This window comes from Fragaria vesca, linkage group LG4 (assembly GCF_000184155.1).
Source record: "Fragaria vesca subsp. vesca linkage group LG4, FraVesHawaii_1.0, whole genome shotgun sequence".
NCBI classification, from domain to species: domain Eukaryota; kingdom Viridiplantae; phylum Streptophyta; class Magnoliopsida; order Rosales; family Rosaceae; genus Fragaria; species Fragaria vesca.
Genome location: NC_020494.1, coordinates 4,389,793 through 4,413,080, shown reverse-complemented (window position 1 = coordinate 4,413,080; position 23,288 = coordinate 4,389,793). Strand labels below are relative to the sequence as shown.

The 23,288-nt window shown below is 37.2% G+C and overlaps 5 protein-coding genes across 5 annotated transcripts; 4 read left to right on the top strand and 1 right to left on the bottom strand.

Moving 5' to 3' along the window:
* Window positions 1-3,484: 3,484 nt before the first annotated feature.
* Window positions 3,485-3,952, top strand: LOC101308760. Its single transcript, XM_004297875.1, has one exon. The coding sequence runs from the start codon at window positions 3,485-3,487 to the stop codon at window positions 3,950-3,952; it is 468 nt and encodes a 155-aa protein (XP_004297923.1).
* Window positions 3,953-7,091: 3,139 nt separating this feature from the next.
* LOC101301096 (putative RNA-binding protein YlmH-like) lies at window positions 7,092-11,582 on the bottom strand. The gene is made up of 10 exons (XM_004296464.1): window positions 11,288-11,582; window positions 10,958-11,067; window positions 10,558-10,689; window positions 10,390-10,463; window positions 10,188-10,293; window positions 9,479-9,547; window positions 9,007-9,071; window positions 8,804-8,902; window positions 7,915-8,014; window positions 7,092-7,352 (listed from the first exon to the last, which is right to left on the bottom strand). Exons 1-10 carry the CDS (start codon window positions 11,436-11,438, stop codon window positions 7,290-7,292), a joined length of 969 nt encoding a protein of 322 aa, XP_004296512.1. The 5' UTR covers window positions 11,439-11,582; the 3' UTR covers window positions 7,092-7,289.
* Window positions 11,583-17,596: 6,014 nt separating this feature from the next.
* LOC101300811 (60S ribosomal protein L8-3-like) lies at window positions 17,597-19,375 on the top strand. The gene is made up of 2 exons (XM_004296463.1): window positions 17,597-18,096; window positions 18,843-19,375. The coding sequence occupies exons 1-2, from the start codon at window positions 17,657-17,659 to the stop codon at window positions 19,177-19,179; spliced, it is 777 nt and encodes a 258-aa protein (XP_004296511.1). The 5' UTR covers window positions 17,597-17,656; the 3' UTR covers window positions 19,180-19,375.
* Window positions 19,376-19,617: 242 nt separating this feature from the next.
* Window positions 19,618-20,901, top strand: LOC101308459. Its single transcript, XM_004297874.1, has 3 exons — window positions 19,618-19,636; window positions 19,973-20,137; window positions 20,711-20,901. The coding sequence occupies exons 1-3, from the start codon at window positions 19,618-19,620 to the stop codon at window positions 20,899-20,901; spliced, it is 375 nt and encodes a 124-aa protein (XP_004297922.1).
* Window positions 20,902-21,841: 940 nt separating this feature from the next.
* On the top strand, window positions 21,842-22,210 carry LOC101308172 (60S acidic ribosomal protein P2B-like). Its single transcript, XM_004297873.1, has one exon. It carries the CDS (start codon window positions 21,842-21,844, stop codon window positions 22,208-22,210), a length of 369 nt encoding a protein of 122 aa, XP_004297921.1.
* The last annotated feature ends 1,078 nt before the right edge of the window (window positions 22,211-23,288 follow it).

The following is a 23,288-nucleotide window of genomic DNA, read 5'->3' as shown; positions in this document are numbered from 1 at the left end:
AATATTGAATTTTATTGCTGACAACACACAAATAATCTGAAAATCTGAAGCTATAAGTCACAAGTAACGAACGAAAGGTGTACAATCTTTGAAAAAAAATATATACATAATCAAAAGAAATGCTGATGATCATATGTATATAAAGAAAAATACAAAATAATCACCCTATTAGTACATAACAATTTCAAGTTGAATTAATATACAACAGGAGAATATATATATACAGTTTGGTGGTATGCACATTCATATTACTACTTCAACAATCTTTCTATCAAAAAAAATACTTCAACAATCTTTGCTCTTTTGCGGTCTCCAAAGAATTATGCATTGCTATCAACCGCTCAAGTGTGCAACAGTGCAACTATTCTCTTGCTCTGCCTCTTGAACTTCACCAACAATCACAAGTACTAGGGCTCAAGTACGTTCACTTAAGCCTTGTAGAAAATCCAATTCACCTATCCAAAGCATTGGTCATCAAGACTCAAGAATTTCGACAATATATATGAAAAATGATCTCAAAGACCTCGAGTTCGTCATTGTCAGCTCGATTGATACTAGTAGAGAAATGAAAACTTTGGGTATATTTTATAAACAACTTGGTGTTCTCTCAACTCTTCAAAACTAAAATTAAATTGCAGACTTTAGTTCTTTCCCCTCATCAACTTAATTTGTATATTTTATGGTTCTCGTGCTAGGTGATCCATTGAGCTGGCATAAGACTTTAGTTCTTTCCTTTTGATGAGTTTCTTTTCAGCAATTGTTTGATTGCAGACGAATGACTGCAAGCCTTGGATTCGTATGAGAAGAAGAAAGAGGAGCTGCATATTCCGATACTTCTGAGAATTGAGATAGACCTATTCTTGGTTGATGATTACACAGAATTTTAACAAGGGGCGGCTATAAAATTGTTGCTCCGGTCCATTGATATGTAATTGTTGAACTATTTTAAAACCAAGGTAATTGCTCCATTGATATGTAATTGTTGAACTACTTTAGAGTCTAAAATAGGTCATTTATCATATCTCTCTTATAATTAACCCCATTTATTTGTACTGTTTTTACTACTAATCACCATCCATTAATTAACCCAATAACCACGTACACCAACTGAAAGCATGAGTAAAATACTTTGATGTACTATGTCTCTTGAGTTTCTTCATCTCTTTGAGCAAAATGTAGAAAACAGGATATCCTGCACTGCTCCAGAATTAACCTCAAGGAACTTTGTAATGCTATAACATGAATCCCATATATTATTTGACAATCGACATATATACTCTCTTCTAGAGTTCTAGTTTAGCAAAAAATCAAAAATCAACTGCTCATATATATGATGATACAGCTACTCCATGCATGTTCCTCCATTGTTTCTCTTGCTGAAATACTTTCTTTCTCTCTGTCCAACTGATTTTACTGCAAATAATATAGAAAACGAGAACTTCCAGATCGAGTAACAGGAATGTTGTAATTTTGGCATGTAGCTTCCAACATCAAAAGAAGATACATGAGTCCTATCAAAGTGATCGATCACCTTAGAAAATTGATAAATACCAGAAAAAAGAATCATCTCAAAATCTGGAACCATATTTGTCTGACCGATGTCGATCTCTTTCGAGACTCTTTTATACCTTTTACAACTTACAGACGCCATGCCACTATTCTCCAAGTCTTCCAGAATTCGAAGACTACCCAGAAGCGATGACATAATTTCTTTCTTTCATGACAAGTAACAGTCTGTGGTTTCCTGTAGATGATGACTATATAATAATTTACCCTAGCTTGAAAACGATACGCAAATTAATGCAGTAATCACGAAGCAACAGTAGTCTCGTCATAAGTGATGGCATGATGTGCAATAATTGTTCTTAACTGATGATAATGATAGTCGAATTTGTTAGAGTTGAGGAGAAAATCAATTACGACAACTGTTCAAGGGTTTCAATGTATGTTTGATTCTCTTGCAGCTATATATGGAGACTAGCTTCTTACATCCTATCGATCCAAGAATGCCAATTTCATTTTGTATAGGCTATACTAGTTCAGGGTTCTTATTGCATCAGTTAACAATATTCCCAGTACTTTAGTCTTCCATTTACACATGTATAATTGCTGTAAACCTAGCTAACGACATTTTGCAATCTAACTACCTCGTTGGAGACTATGCTATGTCATGTAAAAGTCTCATTTTGGTATTACAAATTAAGTATATGCAACTCGGCCATATTCTTGGTATAACATAAACATAGAAACAAAAGGTCATTACCTCTTCAAAGTATTCTATATATGACATAATATGGTAGGTGAGTGCTATGCACATATGAGTGATATATATGACATTTTGTAGCACACTAGCTAGCAGCTCGATCAATTAGTCGGTGAAGACAAGTAATCTGGGTTTGATTTGGTCAGAAAACAAGGGCATGGAAAGGTTGTGCCCTCTAGAACAGCGGTCCTGATTTGTTTATTCGTCTTCACGAAACCTCCATCAACCTAGCAGAACTGGAGACGTCATTGACAACGGGATCTGCAACGTGATCCACTTGTGACTTGAACGCAGTTTCCGCCGAAGTAGAAGATCCCCCTACACGAGTGGATCTGTCACTTTGCGTCCATCAACAAGCACAGATCGATTTATAAGCTCCTCTAATATTAATCCACCATTGATATGGAATTCTTTTATTTTCTGCTAATTTTGACTCCATATTGATTTAGTTTAATGGTATTTCGAAAGTCTACTACTAACCTCTTCACGGGGTTTGGAAGTGAATGTTTCCGAAGTGCTTTTTTATAGACTTCTCGAAGTCAATGTATTTGTGCGCACAATACTTGTGTGATCAAAAACTGTATTGGTTATGAAAAACAAATTGGATAATTCGATTAGAACAATTCATACGATAAACTTACCTTTCATACATTTAGATATGTGTAATCTTCAGGTTAAACACATCTTACTCAAATACATGGTTTTTCTATATATCTTAGTAAGATCATGCTCTTGGATCTAAGAGTTTAAACAAAGAATAGCTTAATTACATAAGGTGCCAAACTATATATTACACTCTTGTAGCAGAAGCACATGCAGATCGATTTTGCTATTAAACAAGTATACAATTAAATTCTTAGCAGAATATCTAGCTATGGGGTAACAATATTACATTAATCAAACCCTAATTTGAGGGGTGGGCATTGAGACAACAAATCCAAGGCTCTTCCCATGGCGGAGAATTTGGAAGCCACCCCTCTTTAGTCAAGTATGGCTCATGTGCTTCATCGAATCCCTTGCACTAAATTATTAATGCTCAACTCGGCCTAAAATGGGATTATTCTTACAGCTTAATAAACTAACATTTCCCCACCCTAGCTAAACAGAAGTTGATAAAATGCACTTATTAATTAACATGATATTTTATGAGAAGCTTGCCCCTTAAAATACCCACCTCTTCCCTCCTTTACACTCTTGTAGCGAATACTCAAATTGCAGAGAATGGCCAACTTCTTCAAGCTCACCACCATTCTCTCCCTCATGGTTTCGGCTTTGCTCCTAGCCTCCCAATACCCTATGGCCTTCTCATCCGAGTTCGAGGGCGACGACGACGAGGAGTTGGAGGAGTACGTGATCGATGCCCCGAATCCGAACTTCAGATTAAGAGGCAGGTTCTTGGCCAGCATTATCAAGAAAGGTGCACACTGTGACGCCGTCAAGCACAACATCTGCAATGGGATTTCAGCAAACAACGGGACGAGCATTCTCAACTGCTGCAAGACTCATTGCCGTAACATTCTCGGAGACCGGAATAACTGCGGCAAGTGCGGGCACAAGTGCGAGTTTTCACAGCGTTGCTGTAATGGAAAGTGTACCTATGTTGCTTACAATCCCAACCACTGTGGCAAGTGTACTAGAAAGTGCTCGGCTGGGGTTAAATGTGAGTATGGATACTGTGGGTATGCTTAAACTATATATTCGTTAATAAATATTGATCAATTACGTACCGTGGTGTTTGTGGTTATACGTACTCACACGAGGAGCAGATTAGAGTGGACAGAACCAAACTCTTACCATGCTTGTATAGAGGAAGATGAATAAGTGGATTAGCTAGAGGATAGCTCCCAAGTTTTGCATTTCTTTTACTGCGAGTGTATACGTAATTAGCTATCTGTGTTACAATATATTGATAAGAATTCACGTAAGGTGTTTTTGAGTGTTTAGTTAATTATTCTTATTTTGGTCATCTATAATAACATCTCACGCATGGTTTGGTCTGGCATGCATATATTTGTACTTTTTAAGATGGGTTTTCTTTATCATTCAGTTTAGATTTTTCTTTATCATTTAGTGAATTTACCTTTCAAATCTCACTGCTCCTTTATCGGTTAGATATACAATTTGCTCAGACCAAAATGAGAAGAGCATGATACAGTAATTATATTTTAAGAAGTTTAGTATAACAATTAATTAAAACAAAGCCAGTGTTAGCTGTTCCATTTAATCCTTCAATCAACCACAAGTGTCTTTGAGTTCATCACTTGACACATTTTAAATTGCATATATAATAACAAAATGACATTGTCTATGAGTTCGAAGATCAAAAAGAGTGTCTCTGAAATTCCGTTTTTGATTTCAAATCAAGAAGCTGATTCTTTGTTAGTCTATTTAAGAAAGGTATGAACTGTCTGCATCTGCGCTCGAATTAAAGAAAACAATTAAATTTCTAAATTGGAAACAAAAATTACCTTCCTTCTCTCACTTTTTGGTTAACGGTAGTTTTTCTTGTTTTATCCTATCTTCTTGGAATAACAAACTCAATTTACCAAGACAAAACAAGAAAAACTAGATGAATACAACATGCACATTCTAATTCGAAACTACTCTTTTCTTATTTAGAGAATCTGTTTTTTCTTTTTGTTATAATTCATTGTTAATTTACTATTACACATCTGGATGACTAAAAATAAAATGTCAAACAGCACGCAGAAGTGCATGTTAAGAAGCTATTAATGGAAATTATGAATTTTCTTCCATCTATATAAACCCGAGCTCGATCCGAAGTGGGATTCAAGCTACATCTCTATCACAGATTCACAGTCAATCAAAAAAATTTAGAAAAATGAATTCTCATTGCTTCCTCATGGTCCTTGTTCTCTTTGTTCCTCTCGTACTCGTCGCCACTGGTCAGTCCACATCCTTCAATTGGAAGCCTATCAACCCCAGCAGCGAAGTAGCAAGAAAAATGGCAGTAGCAGCTGTAAACCAGTACAATAACAACAATGCTGGCGGTTATGTTGCAAGTACGTTACTTTTTAAGGGCGTGGTTTCGGGAAGGAGTAGAGAAGATTCTTTACCTCCCAAGAGCACCATATATGAGCTCACTCTTGCAGCCAAGAATGTTTCATCAAGCAGCAGTGACTTGCCGCCTTCAAATTATTGGGCAACTGTAGCAGCGATTTCTGAAACTAGTGTTAGACTCGTGAAGTTCACCAAAGCTTGAGATGTGATATTCTGTGGCTTCTTTGTTGGCATGATACGGTTGTAAACTTGTAATATTATAGATATGAAGTTAATTTGATTGCGACTTCAGGCTTCATTCTGGTTATTATTTCTTAAGAACTTGCTTTCAGAATAACAGCATGTTAGCGTGGGGCTGCTGGCTACCAAAACGTTATATTTACCTAGTCTTTTGTGTTCATTTGGAATAATAGTTGTCTTTGCTTTCTTGCCAAACATTGATATATTCTGCAAACCTATTACTTCCAATTAATATTTAAGAATAATAGGTAGCCAACAACCAACGATCCATTTCTCTGGAGTGTATATTTACACTATATGAGCATTTTAAGGTGTCAACTAGAGAATATTTAACAAACAATAACACATTTCCTTAATCGATGTTTTTTGTACGTTGTTGAATAAATAGTTTTACGCTCACCAATAGCTAGGAAACATTTAAATCATATGTCGCCTTTAAGTTATAGTAGAAACTTACAAGCACCATGACCTACCCTCATTGATAACACTTGAGCTCAAGAAGAGCCTTAGGCATAGGAAACTAAGTCATACTACCTAAATTCCAGATAAAAATAATCTGGTTGTCTAGAGACCACAATTGGTGTACACCTAGTAAACTAAAAAGATCAAGCTTGTACCGCTGCTAAGTTCATCACGTAACACGTACATTATGCAATTAGAGAATTCTCTGCGTTGATCATTAGACTGGAAATCAACTCTCCTCCCATCCCAAAAAGGTTCTAAGTAAAGATTGCAACACAAAATGCAATCAATAAGGTGCCCTAACTAGCTTGTATCTCAACCTTAGTCGCTCTGTAAGGAACGACAAAAAGGGACACCGGCAGTCACACAATCAATCTCCCCGCTTCACTATCACCATATCGACGCCTCCCATCGAACCAGCAGAAGAAAGCAGACCAATTTACGCCTTCACCACCGAGAGGTTGAACCGCAAGAGATCCTGAGAGCCACCACCTCCGAGTATCAATTGTACCATAAATACTCCTAGTAGAAACCGAAATCATATTCTCTCACACCTCCACCATCACCGCAACTAACAATCAAGAAGTTGGAAAACTAGGAAGAAACGAGCGCCAAAACTCCCCCGGTCGACGGATAAAGTACGCCGGAGAAGAACAATCTTACGATCCCATTTGTGGCAATAGCTCCATAGATATATATGTTTGATTTCAAAAACCTAGCAGGCGGCTAGGGAGAAAACAATAGATTGTGTTCAATAAAAGAGCGACACCATGCCACCAAGGAAGAAGAAAACTTGTGAGGACAAAGTCGGATGATCAGTCAAGTGGTGTACCAGAAAGTGTGGCGATGTGAGTAAAGACGACAAGAGCAGAAGACTATTGATCTGAGCAGCCTACGTTTTTGTAAGTGCATGGACTCCCCAGTGTGGGGATACCGGTGGGCACCGGGTACTTCCTTGTCCGACTGTTCTGGTCCGGTTTCATGTCCCTGTAATCCTGACCAAAAATTCATAATAGACACAGACTCGGCTCCCATATTAAGTTTGATTATCCTGTTATCAATATCAACATGTTCATAACATTGTGGAAGTGTTGAACATGAATACTACAACGAAGAATGTATTATATTACTTTTAGAGGAGTAAAACTATGTACATCTTTGAACTTCCAAATAAACCCAAATTTCAATACAAAGACATGTTTATTCTTTATCTTTAGAAGAGGCCTCTGGCTTTTAAGTTAGCTCCCATATTTGACCTAAAAATCCAAGAATGGAAATGTTCCGTCAATACCCGTTTTAAAACTTACAAATAACGAATGAGCTCTATTGCAAACTTCCCCTTCCGTGTAGTGTTAATTTCTCCTATCTGAAACAAATCAAAATAAAACATCAGAAATGCCAGGTTGAAGACATATTTAGAGTAGGGAAACATGAGTGCAGATGCTACATATGTCATTGTAACTTGAAATGTATAAGACTCTCACACTGTATGACCAATAAGAAAGCATGCAAACTGTTATGCTGTACCTCCAATAAAAAGATTAAAGATACTTCGATCAATATAGTGAATACAATGACAAAAACGTCTCCGAGTTATATGGAGACTATCATGTGTATCAAACTACCAAATATCAGTAGGAGCTAGCAAGTGTTAAATTTGTCTTTTTTAAAAAAAAAAAAATTATTCATGGAAGTGGTACCCTTGTGCAGTGTACCCTCACCAGTGTAGTGTCATACTGACTTGAGTATGACAATTGACAATATGGAGGGAAACCCATAAAGACAGGATTTTCCAATCCATACGTGTTACAGAATACTGGTATATCATGAACTAACCAAGAAGTATCCATATCCAATAACAAGGTGAAGTGTTATAGCTGAAGAGTCCTTTAAGAAAATAATGTTTTTTTATAGTATCTAAAACTCACCTTCAGTCTTCCTTTTCCTCTTACAGATACAATATCACCAGCCTTCAGTGTAGCTCCATTTTTAGTAACAGGGGTCCAATTGAGGCGCACATCCCCATCACTGTACAAAGGAGAAAGAGTTGTAATGTCATCTTTCTCACTTTTCAAAACTCATTAGGCCATATGTTTGAATCAGATTATAAAAATGAAGTATGCACATGAGAAGTGATCAGATTTGGAGTAAGGTAGTTGTAATGTCATCTTTCTCACTTTTCAAAACTCATTAGGCCATATGTTTGAATCAGATTATAAAAATGAAGTATGCACATGAGAAGTGATCAGATTTGGAGTAAGGTATTTAAAGCAATAACATAAATAAAAGAAAAACCCAAGATGTTAAGCTTTTACTGATGTAAGTAATAAAACACTTGCAAAGCATATTTATTTGAATGAGGGACTGTTATAATCCTGGATTTAATGGTTTTTTATCTTTGTTCTGACTTACCATATACAGGCACGGACTGGTTTTATTACCAGAACTATGGCCTACAACTTTCTCTAAAAAAATTTAAAGGTGAGAAATACCTCTGTGCGTCAAAATGTTCGACGGTTTAGTGAATTTTAATAGAGCATTCCCACAAGACATTCTAGGAGGCTATATTCATGTTATGTGAAACAAATAACAGACTGTAATGCAGCTATGTAACCAAAAGAGTTCTAGTGAAAAGTGCTAGACTTGGAGAAGAATAACAAGGTATTAGCCAATCACATAGGCAATATAAACTTTCTAAGCATGCATGTTTATTGAATCACCATCAAACTATGCAGTCATCAACATCACATGATTAACGAACTGAAACAAACATAATCAAAACAAGGGATAGATTAGTATGACAATAAAAGGCTGTACCGGATCAGGTCAACTAGCTTCGACCGTGAAATTTTAAATCCTGCACTAGCTATAGCATCAATCCTCGCTGATGCTTCTATAGTTTTGAACGACTTAGTACTGCACAGAGAAACATACGTATGTTACTAACAGATGCTAGAGCATCAGTAGTTCAGTACTACACAGAATGAAGAAAGGATAACAACAAAATGATAATTTCAAACCTTGGTGGTTCGTAATCAATGGAGATCAATGGTATCTTAGTAACAGATACTGGAACATTACCAACCTGCAAGAGAAAAAATTTCTTTACAAACATGAAATGCATTTGCTAAATTATGTCAATCACAATGCTCTTGACCTAAGAAACAAAAGTGCATCTCTTTTAATGCTAACTGTTGTTGTACCATTCTCTTGTTAAGTTTGTCCAATGGTTATAGCTTTTCTTTATCTCCCAACGAACATTTGCAATGACCACTGGAAGTATAAGAAATGCCATAAAATAGTTCTCTCGTGTTGCTGCTATTCAGCAACAAGCAAAATGTAACTTATTCAAATAAACATATTTGCACCAGAGATAGTTTTATATCACCATAGGATTATATAGAGTGCAAACAGAAAAACTGGCAGCTAACCCTTTCATTGATGCCGAAAAGGAACATAAAATGTATCACGGGAGAAATCGACTCAATATACCTTGTCAAGTGATGTCATAAGAAAGTCAATGAGTTCTGGAACAATAATGACTTGAGCACCCTTCTCCCCCTGGCAGCAAAAGAAACTAAGAAATTGAAAAATTAATTATAAACACTGACCCAACTGGGCCATAGCCCACTGTATGCCCTTCCACTGAAAATCTATGTCTACACTTGTGATAAGAAATCAAGCATGGGTAGAAAATAAGTTGGAAGCAGAAAAGGCTCAATCAGCATAATGGTACTCCAATTAATAACTCTAAAAGACTGGTATCACTGGATGATATTTCAATAAACACCTCTCTCTATGCACACTCCGAACACACCAAACCCTGTTATGAAAGGTTAATAGGAGCATCATACACTATGTGTTGGTGTTTTCAGACCTGTATACAGGAAAGTCCTATCTTGCCAATTCTACATAAGACTCCAGGCCAACTTGACATGTGTTTATTTATATAAACTCTGTTGTTCTTGGAAGAATTAACCAAGTGGTAAGTGTCGGAGAGACGAAGACAGAAAAGTACAGTTTATTTTTCAACTGATTTATAAGGTCTGAACATCGCATTGAAAATGAGATACAAAAGTTATAACTTCTTCGCATTGAAGTTATATTTGAGATTGGCAGTCTTCAATTAGTAACCTCGTCTAAAAGAATTCAAACAGCACCATAGCACTAGCAGCTACTAGAATAAGAATATGCATGATACCTGTAAGATGACATCTCCAACCTTCTCCCTAGCAATCCCTGTACCAAGAATCGTTCCTAGGAAGTCTCCATGAGAACAAGGTTGGAACCCAAAGTTTCCTGTGATACTGAGAGAATTAACCATCAAAGAAGACATAAGAAAAGGTTCCACATTGTTAAACATGGTTGCTTCTTCGATATGAAAATGGTAGAGATACACTTACCTCAATGCTGCAATAATATCAGGATCACTTGTCAATACTTCTGGATGTCCAACAGAAATCCGGCAACGCTCAGCCTAGACAATTTAAGAAGCAAAAAACTACATCCATTAATGGAAATGTCTATGATATGGAACCACATGAAATACAGCAGAATCTATTCATCTCAACCTGCGGGTATCCACCCTGAGAAACTGCTTTCAAATCAGCTAGCTTCATCAATGCTAGCATTGACTCCTTTATCACCGGAGGGGTGAGAAAGTTCGTATGGAGAACTTCTCTTCTTGATGATGCACGTCTAGCCTACAGTAAAAACAAATTTAACAAACATGGATATACCAGAAACAAGCATACTTCCATCTTCATTTCCCAAATACAGCATAACTACATTGCGCAATCACCCATCTTTCAATTTAAAAATAACCAAACATGCTGTACTCCTATTTGGAAATGTCCGAAAATCTAAACTTCATTACTTCTCCCCTAAACGAGGTAAGATTAAGAAACAAATTATGGTCTTGATAAGAAACTATAGCTAGCAGCTAGATTTCAAAGAAGGTAATATAAGTACCATCTCAAGAATACGCTTCACTTCTTCAATAACAGTTTTGTCTCCAACACTTTTAAGTAACTCGGCAACATCACCCTTTACAGCTTGTGCCAAATGGCATAATCCTGAAGCTGTATCATTGAGAAACGTAATATTAGATTACACAACCAAATCCCGTAATCAAAATTTATGAAAGCATCAAACTTGAAGCTAAAGTATTGTTCTTTGTCTTCTTTATCTTCTAATTCCATAACCAAATCATTATTCAGCAAAATGGGTAATCAAAATTACAAAGGCAATGAGTGGAATGCGCATTGTTTTAGAATCAAGTATGAAAAGGCAAGTTCGCACCTGAAGAAGTCAAACGAGGAGTGAGAGGAGGTGTGAGGAGGGTGGTGTGGTGAGAGAGGTTGTTGGTTTTGAGAGGATGCGAGAGAGCAGAACCCAGAGGCAGAGTTGCCCTTCTGAGAAGTGACGCTGCTATGAAACTGGTGGCAGCCATGGCCCCTATGCAACTCTGTCTTGCTTAATATTCCTGCAAATAAAGTGAGCTTTTGAGGCCGTTTGGGTTGGTGAGCTGTCCATAAAAACATTGTACTACAAGTATTGAAGCAGCCAAATTTGGAAACACAAGCCCATAGAATTATTTTTTTTTTTTTTTTTTTTTTTAGGGGGTTAATTGGAAAATTTCCATTGATTTCAGTCTTACAACCGTATTAGGTCAAGTTAGGAGAATGTCTGAGGACAACTCTATATACAAGACGATGTCCAAATTAATGTCTACAAGTCAAAAAAGAAAAACTACAAAACTACTACTCAAAAGACTAATGTTCAAGTGACTTATTGAAGCCTAGAAAACATATAACCTACATCACTAAACCAAAGTACCCCAGCTTTAAGCATCAAGGACTAGAGACCATTTCGGTGTACCTTTCCAACAAAAAAGGGGGGTATGCTCTTCGATTCAAAGATGTAGGGGTTTGTCCCAGTTTGACATGGCCACATGGGGACTACTTGCCACCAGTCTCATCAGCAGAAGGGGCTTCCGGTATGTCAGGAGCTACCATGGGTGTCAAAGTCTCTCCCTTAAATAGTTGCTTTTTGTTTCTACTGCCCCGAGGTCTGCCTCTTTTCTTCAGAGATTTCCATGTCTTTGTGATTCCTAAATCACCTCCAACAGCCATCGAATAGCCTAACTCTTCAGGATTCAGTGCTAAGGGCACTATAGCCAAAGAGTGTTTCGCCCTTTTTCCATTCTCAGCTTCATCTTCTTCTCTACCACGCCGAACACCAGCAACCCTAGCAAGAGAAGGGAAGGGAGGAACCTCCCTAATCTGCACTGGTCATTTCTCCTTAAACAAGGCAAAGCGATCTAGGACCACTAGAGTAGGTTGTGAACAAACCCTAAACATGATCGGAGGGTGCCGCAATAGCCATCACAACTCTAATCTGCCCACTTGGATCTGTTGCAGTCTCTAGGGTTCTAGGGCAAGCTTGCCCGCTATGATTCAACATCATACAGTCCCTGCAACGGCCAACAACGCGCTCATACTTGTATTGCACATTGATCACATCCTTCGGAGAAACACTAAGTCGTATGTCTAGACGCACAGGGTTATGCAGTAGAAGTGTGATGCGCACTCAAGCCGTACCACTCTACAATCTCTCCCGATCCACTTGAAGCACTGTTCCAATCATCTCTCCCACCAACCACATAGTAGCGTTAGTGATGAGAGCCGCCGACAGGTCTCTGATCTTGACCTAAATCCAGAAAAAGTCAAGCAACACCGTCATGATGTCCGAAAAATCATTGTAATCGTTCAACAAAATCAACTCCCTATGATAACTCTAAGGGTCACCTTTCTTCACGCAAAGAAGATCATGTTCATTGTTGAAAGTAAAGAGGAATCAATCACCCCGTTGTTGCACCTCAACTGGGACGAACAACCTCCACATAGCACATACTGCGCTTCGAAAAGAATCGAATTGCACAATACGGATAGAATTCAGTTTGCCAACTAAGTAGAATCTTGGCGCGATGAAACCCTTTCCCAGAAACCCAAGATCAATAAGTTCATCCTCCTGACGAAGAGAAAGTTTGGAAATCAAGCTAGCAATCATGAAAGCCATTGTCGCTGCCATTGAAAAGGAGAGACTCGCCGCACAACTATTTCAGAAACCCTAACCCTAGACGAAGGCTAGAGAGAGTTAAAAAAGGAGTTGTGGTATTTTTTTTGTTTTAGCCCAGAGATCTTGGGTTGGTGGGCTGTTCAGAAACTATGGTTGTCCAATGACTTTTTTACTTCAAAACAAAAATGATTGAGAAACACAATTTTGGGTTTTCTCGTCACCGTTGAAGGCAAGCATTCAATTTTTTAGAATGTAAAACTAGAAACGATATCATAACACGACAGACGTTAATAAAATTATAAGATTTCATTTATAGATTTATTAGTTTGATTCCATGTAGGGTCAACAATAAGAACATGGATTTTGATGGTTTAGTTTAGTATTAGGGAAGATGATCATTGAGTATCAATTTATCGATAAGTCATGGCCTGGTTGGTTAAGTAGCTTAACTAACAATTTTGAGTTATAAGTTCAAACCTCACTGACATATGTAATGATGTGTGGGTTAATTAGAAAACCTTTTTTATAAAAATAAAAAATAAAAACCATTGAGTATTAGATCATTTTTGTTGCCTAGTTGGACGAACATCTTCTAATAGTGTCCATCTACACATAATTACTGTTAGGGACTGTGACCAAATGCACAAATAAGGCTTTCATCTCTTAGTTACTCCTTACTCATTATCAAATGCAAATTTGATATTTACGTATAGAGGGTTGATTCGAGTAATAAGTAATAACAACAACAAATGTTACATTTTCTGACACCTGCTAGATAGACCATTTCTTCACGTACTAAACTACAATATTTTATATTTTAGTATTAGGAAATAGCCGAAATACAAGTTAAAATAGGAGAGTGAAATTTGCACTCTTCATTTGATAATCTACACTCCTTATTGCCTTTTTAGGTTCAATCAAGAAGCGAAATGGGAGCGTTTTCAGAATTTTACATAACTTACACATGGACAATAGGAATTTTTTAGTGCTATGTAGAAAGGATAGAACTTGCGTGACCATACCTGGTCAGCTAGAAATGACCAACACCAATCAAAAGAAGCCACGTGTCTTTTTTTCATCAAAGATGTTTTATGCATGTTGAAAGAGCTAACGGGGAACTAACGGAAGTTTTCCAGAGAGAGAGCCATCGAAGAAGAAAGATGCAGTAAGCTACTCGCCACTCTCCACTTTCCAGAATTTCACCATAATCAAGCCAAATGCACATCCCACATTCTCAGTCTTTTTATTTTTTATTTTTTTATGATCAAATCTAAGAAGAACAAAGAATCGCTCTCAAAAACCTTAAGAGAGAAAGAGCCATCGAAATAAAACTAAGAGCTAAAATTGGCATCACAATAACAACGACGATTTAGAAAAGAAGAAAGAGTGAAGGAAGTTGGGAGCAAATAGAGATCGAACTTGTCTCGAATCGGAATCGAGTTTGGAAGAGACTAGAATTTAGGAAAGGATCGATAGAGGCCGCCCTGTTAGCTCTTTTACTTGACACGTGGCTTCTTTTGACTGATGCTGGTCATTTCCAGCTGACGAGGTATGGTCATGCAAGTTCTATCTATGTAGAAATAGGTGTAGATATTGATATTTTAGACGTAGATTAATATTGAGTTGTCCAAAAATAAACCAAAAATTTGTGTTCTTAATTAATAGTAGAGAAGGTTTGTCATGTCCACAACAATATCATGCATATATATTCACCTCTTTTGTTATGAGTCTCATCATGGCTAGCTATAACATGAAGTGCAGTCTACCTAACATAGTAACATTCATATAATCACATCTATTCTACCAGCTTTAATTTGGTAATGCGTTTTGTATCTAAATTGTATTCTAAAAGTGTATATCAAATATGAAGATGTACGTTATAGAAACCTGCATCTAACTGTTTAATTTCGTATCTTTTACTTCTTTTGTCTCATTCAACCATTCAAAGAGCTTAAAACAAATGAGAAAAGACCTTTAATTTATTCCTTAGGTTCTTCATGTTCACCACTTGTTGACCTGCTTTTATTTATAACATCACCATATATGTTGATTACTAGCAACAGTTGTTTTTGGTATTCTATTGAGGTCATTCTATCACTGCAACAATTTTCCATAGCATTAGCAAGGTACAGGTTAAATATTGGAGGCAATTAAAATGATTTGGAAAATGTAATCACCAAATATTGATCATCGTGGAGGATAAGAAGAAAATAAAAAATCATATGTCAAAGATAGAGGACTGTGTGTATTTTTCATAAATCGACTAGGATCATTGGCAGATTCATGTAGAGCCTAGATTAGGCAATTGAGTAGACTAGTTTTTGGATTTTAACATAAATTATGTTGGTTCTATATGAAAATGATAGAAATAGGTAAACTGTGTGAATTGGGGAAGTAGTTGAGTTGCTACTCGTGCTCTTTTTTTTACTTTATGAAACAGAAATGTCATTAATTAAAGAAAGGCAAAAACCATAAAGTGCAACACAAAAATTAGAAAGAATAAAAACAAACTGATAGAGCAAACTAGAGAGAAAGGAAAAATAAAGGTTTAACATTTCAATACATGAGCTTAGGGGTCATCATGGGCCGGGCTAGGGCCGGCCCTACCCTAAAATTTAGGGCTTAGGGTAAAGTCGGGTAGGGCTCGGTCAAAGTCAACAAAATTTAGGACCGGGTAAGGTAGGACCGAGGCTTGAATACGCCTTAATGGTATTTTAAATAGGGCTAAATAAGGCCGAGATGGGCTAGTTCATTTTTTTCTTTTATTTTTCTTACAACTTTGTTTAATCCTCAATGATTATATTACTTATATGTAATACACCATATTTTGTAGTCATATTTAACATACATGCATATACATTATACTTAACTTAGGACATCTATATATAAATATTAATCAAAGAGGTTATACACATATATCTCATGAACTATCTCTCTAAAATCTAAATCATCAAAATACAACCGTTATTCAATGAAGCAAAAGAAAATCAAATAAATAAAGTTAGAAAATCAATTACAAATAAAGAAGATTAGTTGTATTATATCTAAAAAATATGAGACACATATTAAAACAATAGAAAAAATAAGAAATCTTTAGGGCCTATAGGGCGGACTTTTAGGGCCGGGCTGGGTTTCATTTGCTTGACCCTTACCCTACCCTATTTGAGAAGGGCTAGGGCCGGCCCGCCCTAATGGAGGGCCTGGTAAGGCTTCAGCCCTAGAGGGTAGGGCGGGTTTTAGGGCGGGCTAGAGCCGAAGAGCCAAATGATGAGGCCTAAATGAGCTCTACTGATGAGCAACCATACACAAAATATGAAGCTAATTGGTGCTCTAATGAGGCTTCATTCTAGGTCACTTATATTGGCGCATGCAAAAAGAGTTAGATCTAAAAGCTGAAGTCTGAAGTCTGAATTGGTCTGAAGTAACCATCCACACCATGACATTGGTCTGAAGTCTCCACAATTGTTGAGAGAACTGGATCTATGGTGTTTAAAGCAACTTTATCAGACTCTCTATTTTTAACTTTTTGGCTATTTTAGGAGCTCCAGCATAGTAGCCAAAGTTTAGCTATTATAACTTTTAGCTATCTCGTTAGCTAAATATAGCTAGCGAGATGAGACTGTCTATAATTTATATTAATTCAAAATATTCCTTTTAAGTCATTTTATGTATTATTAAAACACATTTAAATTAATTTTTCTTTATTTGATCTGTAATATAAATCAAACTTTAGTTGAAATACAGAGTACTGGTGTAGAGAGATTTCTAAGTGACTAGCCAAAATGACTTTTTAGCTATTTTAGCTAAAATTTGATTAGAAAATGACTAGCATTGCTAAAGATGCTCTCTTAAACAAGTTTGGATTGAAACTTTAATCTGTTGATTCATTATGTTGTGTTTGGATGAGACAATTCCAATTTCCACAGAAATTTCAAAGTCATGAAAATTACAATTCCATGAATTAGGGTTTAGGGAATTGACAAATGACGTCAATTTTGTGAGGAATTCAAGCTCTTAAATTCCACGATTATTTTCTCGTGGAATTTGCAAATTTCACGAGATAATAATCCAAACGGTGGAAAGAGTCAAAGAAATTGGGAATTCCTCATTTTTTATTAAATTCCCAGGAATTCACCCGCATCCAAACACACAGTTAAAAATCTGGATCTGTTAAACGGATCGGGTATAGATTTAGGTAGATCCGATTCGTTAATGATCTGGTTCGTTAACAGGGCAACACTGAGATTCAAAATGTATATATTATTTTATTTTATTTATTTATAAAAAAAACAGAAAAAGAAAAAAGAAAACAACAAAAAATAAATAGGGGAAAAGGAATAAATAAATAAACTGTTCCAACAAAAAAAAAGCATGCAGGGGAAAAGAAATTGGGCTTTGAACGTGCTATCAGTCCCAGTCAAGCTCATGAAAGCCCATTTCAAACCCAGATAACCCAAGGCCCATATAACCCTTACTCAACTCATCGTCGCCACATATAAAACCCACACACCCATTAGGTTTTCAGAGAGTGCCGCCCCCCTGTTACTCTTTCACTACAGAGAGAGCAAAACCCTAGCTCTTCCGCCACCAATGGGACGCGTCATCAGAGCTCAACGTAAGGGTGCGGGTTCCGTCTTCAAGTCCCACACCCACCACCGCAAAGGCCCCGCCCGCTTCCGCTCCCTCGACTTCGGCGAGCGCAACGGCTACCTCAAGGGCGTCGTCACCGACATCATCCACGACCCCGGACGCGGTGCGCCGCTCGCTCGCGTCAGCTTCCGTCATCCTTTCCGCTACAAGAAGCAGAACGAGCTGTTCGTCGCCGCCGAGGGCATTTACACCGGCCAGTTTATTTACTGCGGTAAGAAGGCCAATTTGGTCGTCGGAAATGTGCTGCCGATCAGATCTATTCCCGAGGGAGCTGTGGTGTGTAACGTGGAGCATCATGTTGGGGACCGCGGAACCCTAGCTAGGGCGTCTGGGGATTATGCTGTGGTTATCAGTCACAACCCTGATAATGATACCTCGAGGTTTGTTTCTGATTCTATTGAAATTTTCTTGGATTGATTCGGTCTGTTTGAATGTTATTTGATAATTTCCGATTATATGATCATGGTGATGCATCAGATTCGTGTGTAGTAGCTAGTGGATGTGTTGGATTTGGTGCGGTTCTATTTCGTTCACACTTTTAGTGTTAAATATTAGATTTTGCGATTTTCAAAGTCTGTCGCAGAGTTCACAATCTCACTATTTGGTTGATTTTAGAAATTACTAGCAAAGAATAGATTTTTCGAAGGTGAGATTCTGAATTATTTTATAGGCTTTGTCAAAAGAATGTAGAGTTCACAATCTCACTGTATGTATAAGCTTTTGCATTGTTATTGGTGTTTAGTTAGTAATCTGCTTTCTAGATGAGTTGTTTGTTGTATAGCATTTTAATTGCATCTAATTCAAGTTGACACTTGCCAGTAAAGATCAAATTTTTATGTTCTTGGTTGTTAATCACTGCTTGGATGATCTTGGTTGGTTACTGTATATAAATTTAGGGTCCTTATAAGGACTTACTTTTCAACTGGCTGATGATCGAAAAAGCTTTTGTGTTGTGATGGATCTGTATGATGATAGTGTCACATGTTGTATTGGGTGATATGCTTGCTGCTTATCTGAGCTCATCTACCGTGCTTTGAGTTTAAACATCCTAGCTTTGTTTGTATATTAATATGATGTTTCCAAACATAGTAGTTAATTGTTTTTTTGTTTGTATTGATTCTTGTAGAATCAAGCTTCCTTCTGGTGCCAAGAAGATTGTTCCAAGTGGGTGCCGTGCTATGATTGGTCAAGTTGCAGGTGGAGGCAGAACTGAGAAGCCTATGCTCAAGGCCGGTAATGCTTACCACAAGTTCAGAGTGAAGAGGAACTGCTGGCCTAAGGTGCGTGGTGTGGCTATGAATCCTGTTGAGCATCCTCATGGAGGAGGTAACCACCAGCATATTGGTCATGCTAGCACAGTCAGGCGTGATGCTCCTCCTGGGCAGAAGGTTGGTCTGATTGCTGCCAGGAGAACTGGTCGTCTCAGAGGACAAGCTGCCGCAACAGCCTCCAAGGAGAAGTAGGGTTGATTTTTACATTTTAGATGTTCTGTTTATTTGGTTCTGTTTTGGTACCGGATATTTTGCGCAATATATTTTTATCATGTTCTATCTTGTGCTTTCTGTTGGAGAAATTTTGTTTATCAAGAATCAGGATTCCTATAATTTCACTACTATTGTTTATTTTCTCTTTAAGTATTACTGTATTAGATTTTATCGCATTCTGTGTGAGGTTCTTTCCGGGATGCTCCTAGATTTTGAAAGACAGGAAAAGCTTGGATGGAACAAAATTTAACCTTTTCTCTTAGTACAAAGTTATTTCTAACACCGCACTTGTTGGTCTGGATCTATGATATTTGGAAGTAAATTGGAAGTGCGATAATTCCTGGCATTTTTCAAGGCCTACATGAATTATAAAAACCGTCCATATTGGAGTCAAGTACATGACATATTAATTAACTAATGGAAAATTTTGCAAATGGTACCTCAAATAAGACTATGAGAAGACTATGAGGGTACGTTAGGAACCCGGTATTACTTAAGGAGGTTAAATAAGGAGTGAAACAAGATTAATCTCATGTTTTCTCGGTACTAATATTAACGGGTTTAATTTGGACCTGTTTTCTGATTTGGCCTCCTTAGCCGGTGTTAGCGTGGGTACTCCGATGAGAGGCCCTTGGCTAAGACTTCACTAACCTCTCTCAGTTCGCATCGCTTCCTCCACAACTCTTCTCTCTTCTTCTTCACCTCCTCTCTGTTACACCCCGAAGCACCCAGCAACAAGAAGAAGAAGAAGAAGAATCATCCCAGCAAGAAGAAGAAGACGAAGAAGAAGAAGAAGAAGGAGAAGGAGAATCTGAACCAGAAGCAGAAGCAGACACAGATCAAGAAGAAGAAGAAGCTCTTCCTTCTGATGAGCCACCACCCTCCACTCAAACCGATGATCCTCCCGTTCCTGATCCTCCATTCGATCCCAGCCGAAGTAACTCTCTCTCTCTCTCTCTCTCTCTCTCATTTACGGCTTTGACTGTGTTTTCGTTTCTGGATTTGTTGAAAGATGTGAAATTTTTCACAATTGAGATAGGATTTGGGGTCTGATGTCTTGTGGGTGTATCAAGGACTTGACTTTCTATAGGAGATTTTTCACATTGTGAAAATCCAATGGTTAAAAAGATAAATGAGACTTGGGATAGGTGAATAATTGTATCGTCTCCTTTCGAATTTTGTCTTAGGCTCTAGATTGCATTCATCATAATCTAAATAGCATTGTGGCTAAAGGTAATGTCTATGTGAGATAGGAAGCAGAAGATGGACATCTTTTTGTTTACATTAACTAATTTTAAATTTTATGGCTACATCTATATCACTGTAATTTGATTCTCAAATATAATAGGGTTTGATATAAAGGATGGAACACGCGGTATGCAAACTGATTTGAAACTTTAGTCTTCAAACCCAATTAATGATATTTCCCAGTAACTACTTCAGAGAAGATTTTGTGCGACATACAATGAACATTTTCATGACTCTAACCTTTGTCTGTTTTTCTTTGAAGTGATTGGCATTATTAGAAGAAAGTCCTTGATCAAAGAGTTAGCTGCTATGTACCATGCCGAGTGCCTTTCATACTGTCAAGAGCTTTTGCAGCTTCAACGAAAAGGGGATGAGGTCAGATGCCATGCTCTCATACTTGTTTCTATGTTTCCTTTGCTTAATATTACTCATTTGATAAAGATGTATGCTTGATCACTACTTTTTTTTTTTTTTTTTTGGATTTCATGTCAAAATTTCAATAACAAGATTGTTAGATGTTAGATTGTTATGTTAGAGTAGTCCAGTCCAATGCATCACCAAACATGAGACATCTCTAATTTAGAACTTTTTTTTCCTAATCCCATGCAACACCAAACGTGACCCAGTATTAGTACAATTTAAGGCAGTCCACACTAGTCCAGGATAGTCTTAAGAATTAAGGAGGTCTAACCCAGTACTGGGTACCAAACATGCACTGAATCTCTGTATAGCAAGCTCTAAAACAATTCACTTTGGTACGCTAAGTGCACGTTTGGTACATGGGTTTGGATTGAACTGAACTAACATAAGAAAATAAGACAAGTCCTATGTTTGGGAGAATCATGGAATCAATTTAATGAGCTTCCGGAAGCTCAGTATCCTCTCCACACCGTGTTACATAGCGGCCCCAAAATTGGGGCGACTCCTTAAGCTCTCGCTATTCAACGCAGACGGGGGACGACTCAATTGCTCAAGTGCAAAATTTCTCGCCTCTCTTACTCCTTAATTGGGAGCAAAGTTATAATGTTGTGTGTTAATTGACAGAGGATATAATAGTCTAGACCATGCTAAAAGATGTAACCTATAAAATTCTTTTCTTTGGTCAAAGCCTATCTAATTCTACTCCTTATAGGAATAGAACAAAATCTTATGGTATTTCCTTGTAGCACCCGGTTACCTTGAATCCCACATAGTACCTTAAGATACCATAAGAAGTACAGACCTACCATAATCACCACTTGAATTTCCATAAAGCATTAGGATTCCTTTTCCATATATAACTCGGTCTCCACGTTTCTCAAACTCTATATAAACCACCCCGCCCTTACAATAATCCCCAACTTAATTTGCCCTAATCCCCCTGTTGAAGAAGCCCCATTGCTAATTAGAAGATATGAAGGTGATTGCTGCTTATATGCTGGCTATTCTGGGAGGGAACACCAGTCCCACTGCTGGTGATGTGAAGAAGATTCTCGGGTCTGTCGGAGCCGAAGCCGATAATGATAGGATCGAGTTGCTGTTGTCCCAAATGAAATATAAAGATATCAACGAAGTAGTTGCCTCCGGGAGAGAAAAGTTGGCATCTGTTGTTTCTTCTGGCGGCGCAGTTGCTGGTGTCGCACCCGCAGCCGGTAATGCAGGTGCTGCTGATATTGCTTCAGCCGAGCAGAAGAAGGAAGAGAAGGTTGAAGATGAAGAGGAAGAGGATGGAGATCTTGGTGATATCTTTGGCGAAGGTGGTCTCTTTGGCTCCGACGACTGAAGGATTTGCATGAGGACTAAAAGATAGAACTTCTCGACGATCTCGTTGAGGTTTCGCATGTGCAATTACTACGTTAATTTGATTGATCTATTTCTTAGATTGTTTGTTTTTCTTTTCTTCTACATCAAATCTAAAATTGTTTGTATTTTTTTCTTTCAAGAGGATTGTTTGCTTAGATTTACGGAACTGTGGAAGTGGTTGTGAGACATTATTATTGTTGTAACTTTTTGGATTTTGGTTATTTGAGTTTTATATTTCAATTTAATCGATCTCAGTCTTCTCTCCATATGAATAGGTTGCAATTCAATATTTATCAAACATAATGCATAAGATAATCATCAACTCTATTCAGGGGCGGAACCAAGATTCTAAGATAAGGATCCAATGAGTTTTTGTGTTTAACAATTAACTTGTTTTTGCTCTATAGTAGTTGTAGTATATGAAATATCATTTGATGATATAAACCTTGAGACAAGCTATGGTATGGGACATATATCTTACTTTTATTTTACATGTACGTACTTGAACAAAAGTTATAATGTTATGAATCAAATTATAACATTGAGAACAAATTTACCAAATTTATTTACACTATTTACATGAAGTTAAACAAAATTACAACTATGAGAACAATTTGTTCAAAAAGTTGTAAAATGGTTGTACATTTTGTAATTATAATTATTAGAACAAGATTACAAACAATACGACTCAGCATTACCACTTTGACTATAAATATGTTGTCACATTTGTAAATGTAGGTATCACATACGAGTAGATACCATAAAATTTCCCATAAACGTCAACCAAAGTTGGTAAAAGCTGGCGTTAAGAATTTTTTTCTAAAATAAGAACCTCTTAAATAACATGAGTTTAAATTTCACGGACATATATGTTAGGTAAACTAAGAAAAACAATATATAAAAAACTATAGGTAAACATCAAAATTAATCATTTGTAACCTTAACTCTGCTGAAATCATTACAGACCCTTCTCTTATTGTGATGGAAGCAACTTAGTAAAGCTCACTTAAACAAATATGGTGATCTCCAAAAAGTAATTAAATTTGACTACTTGTTCC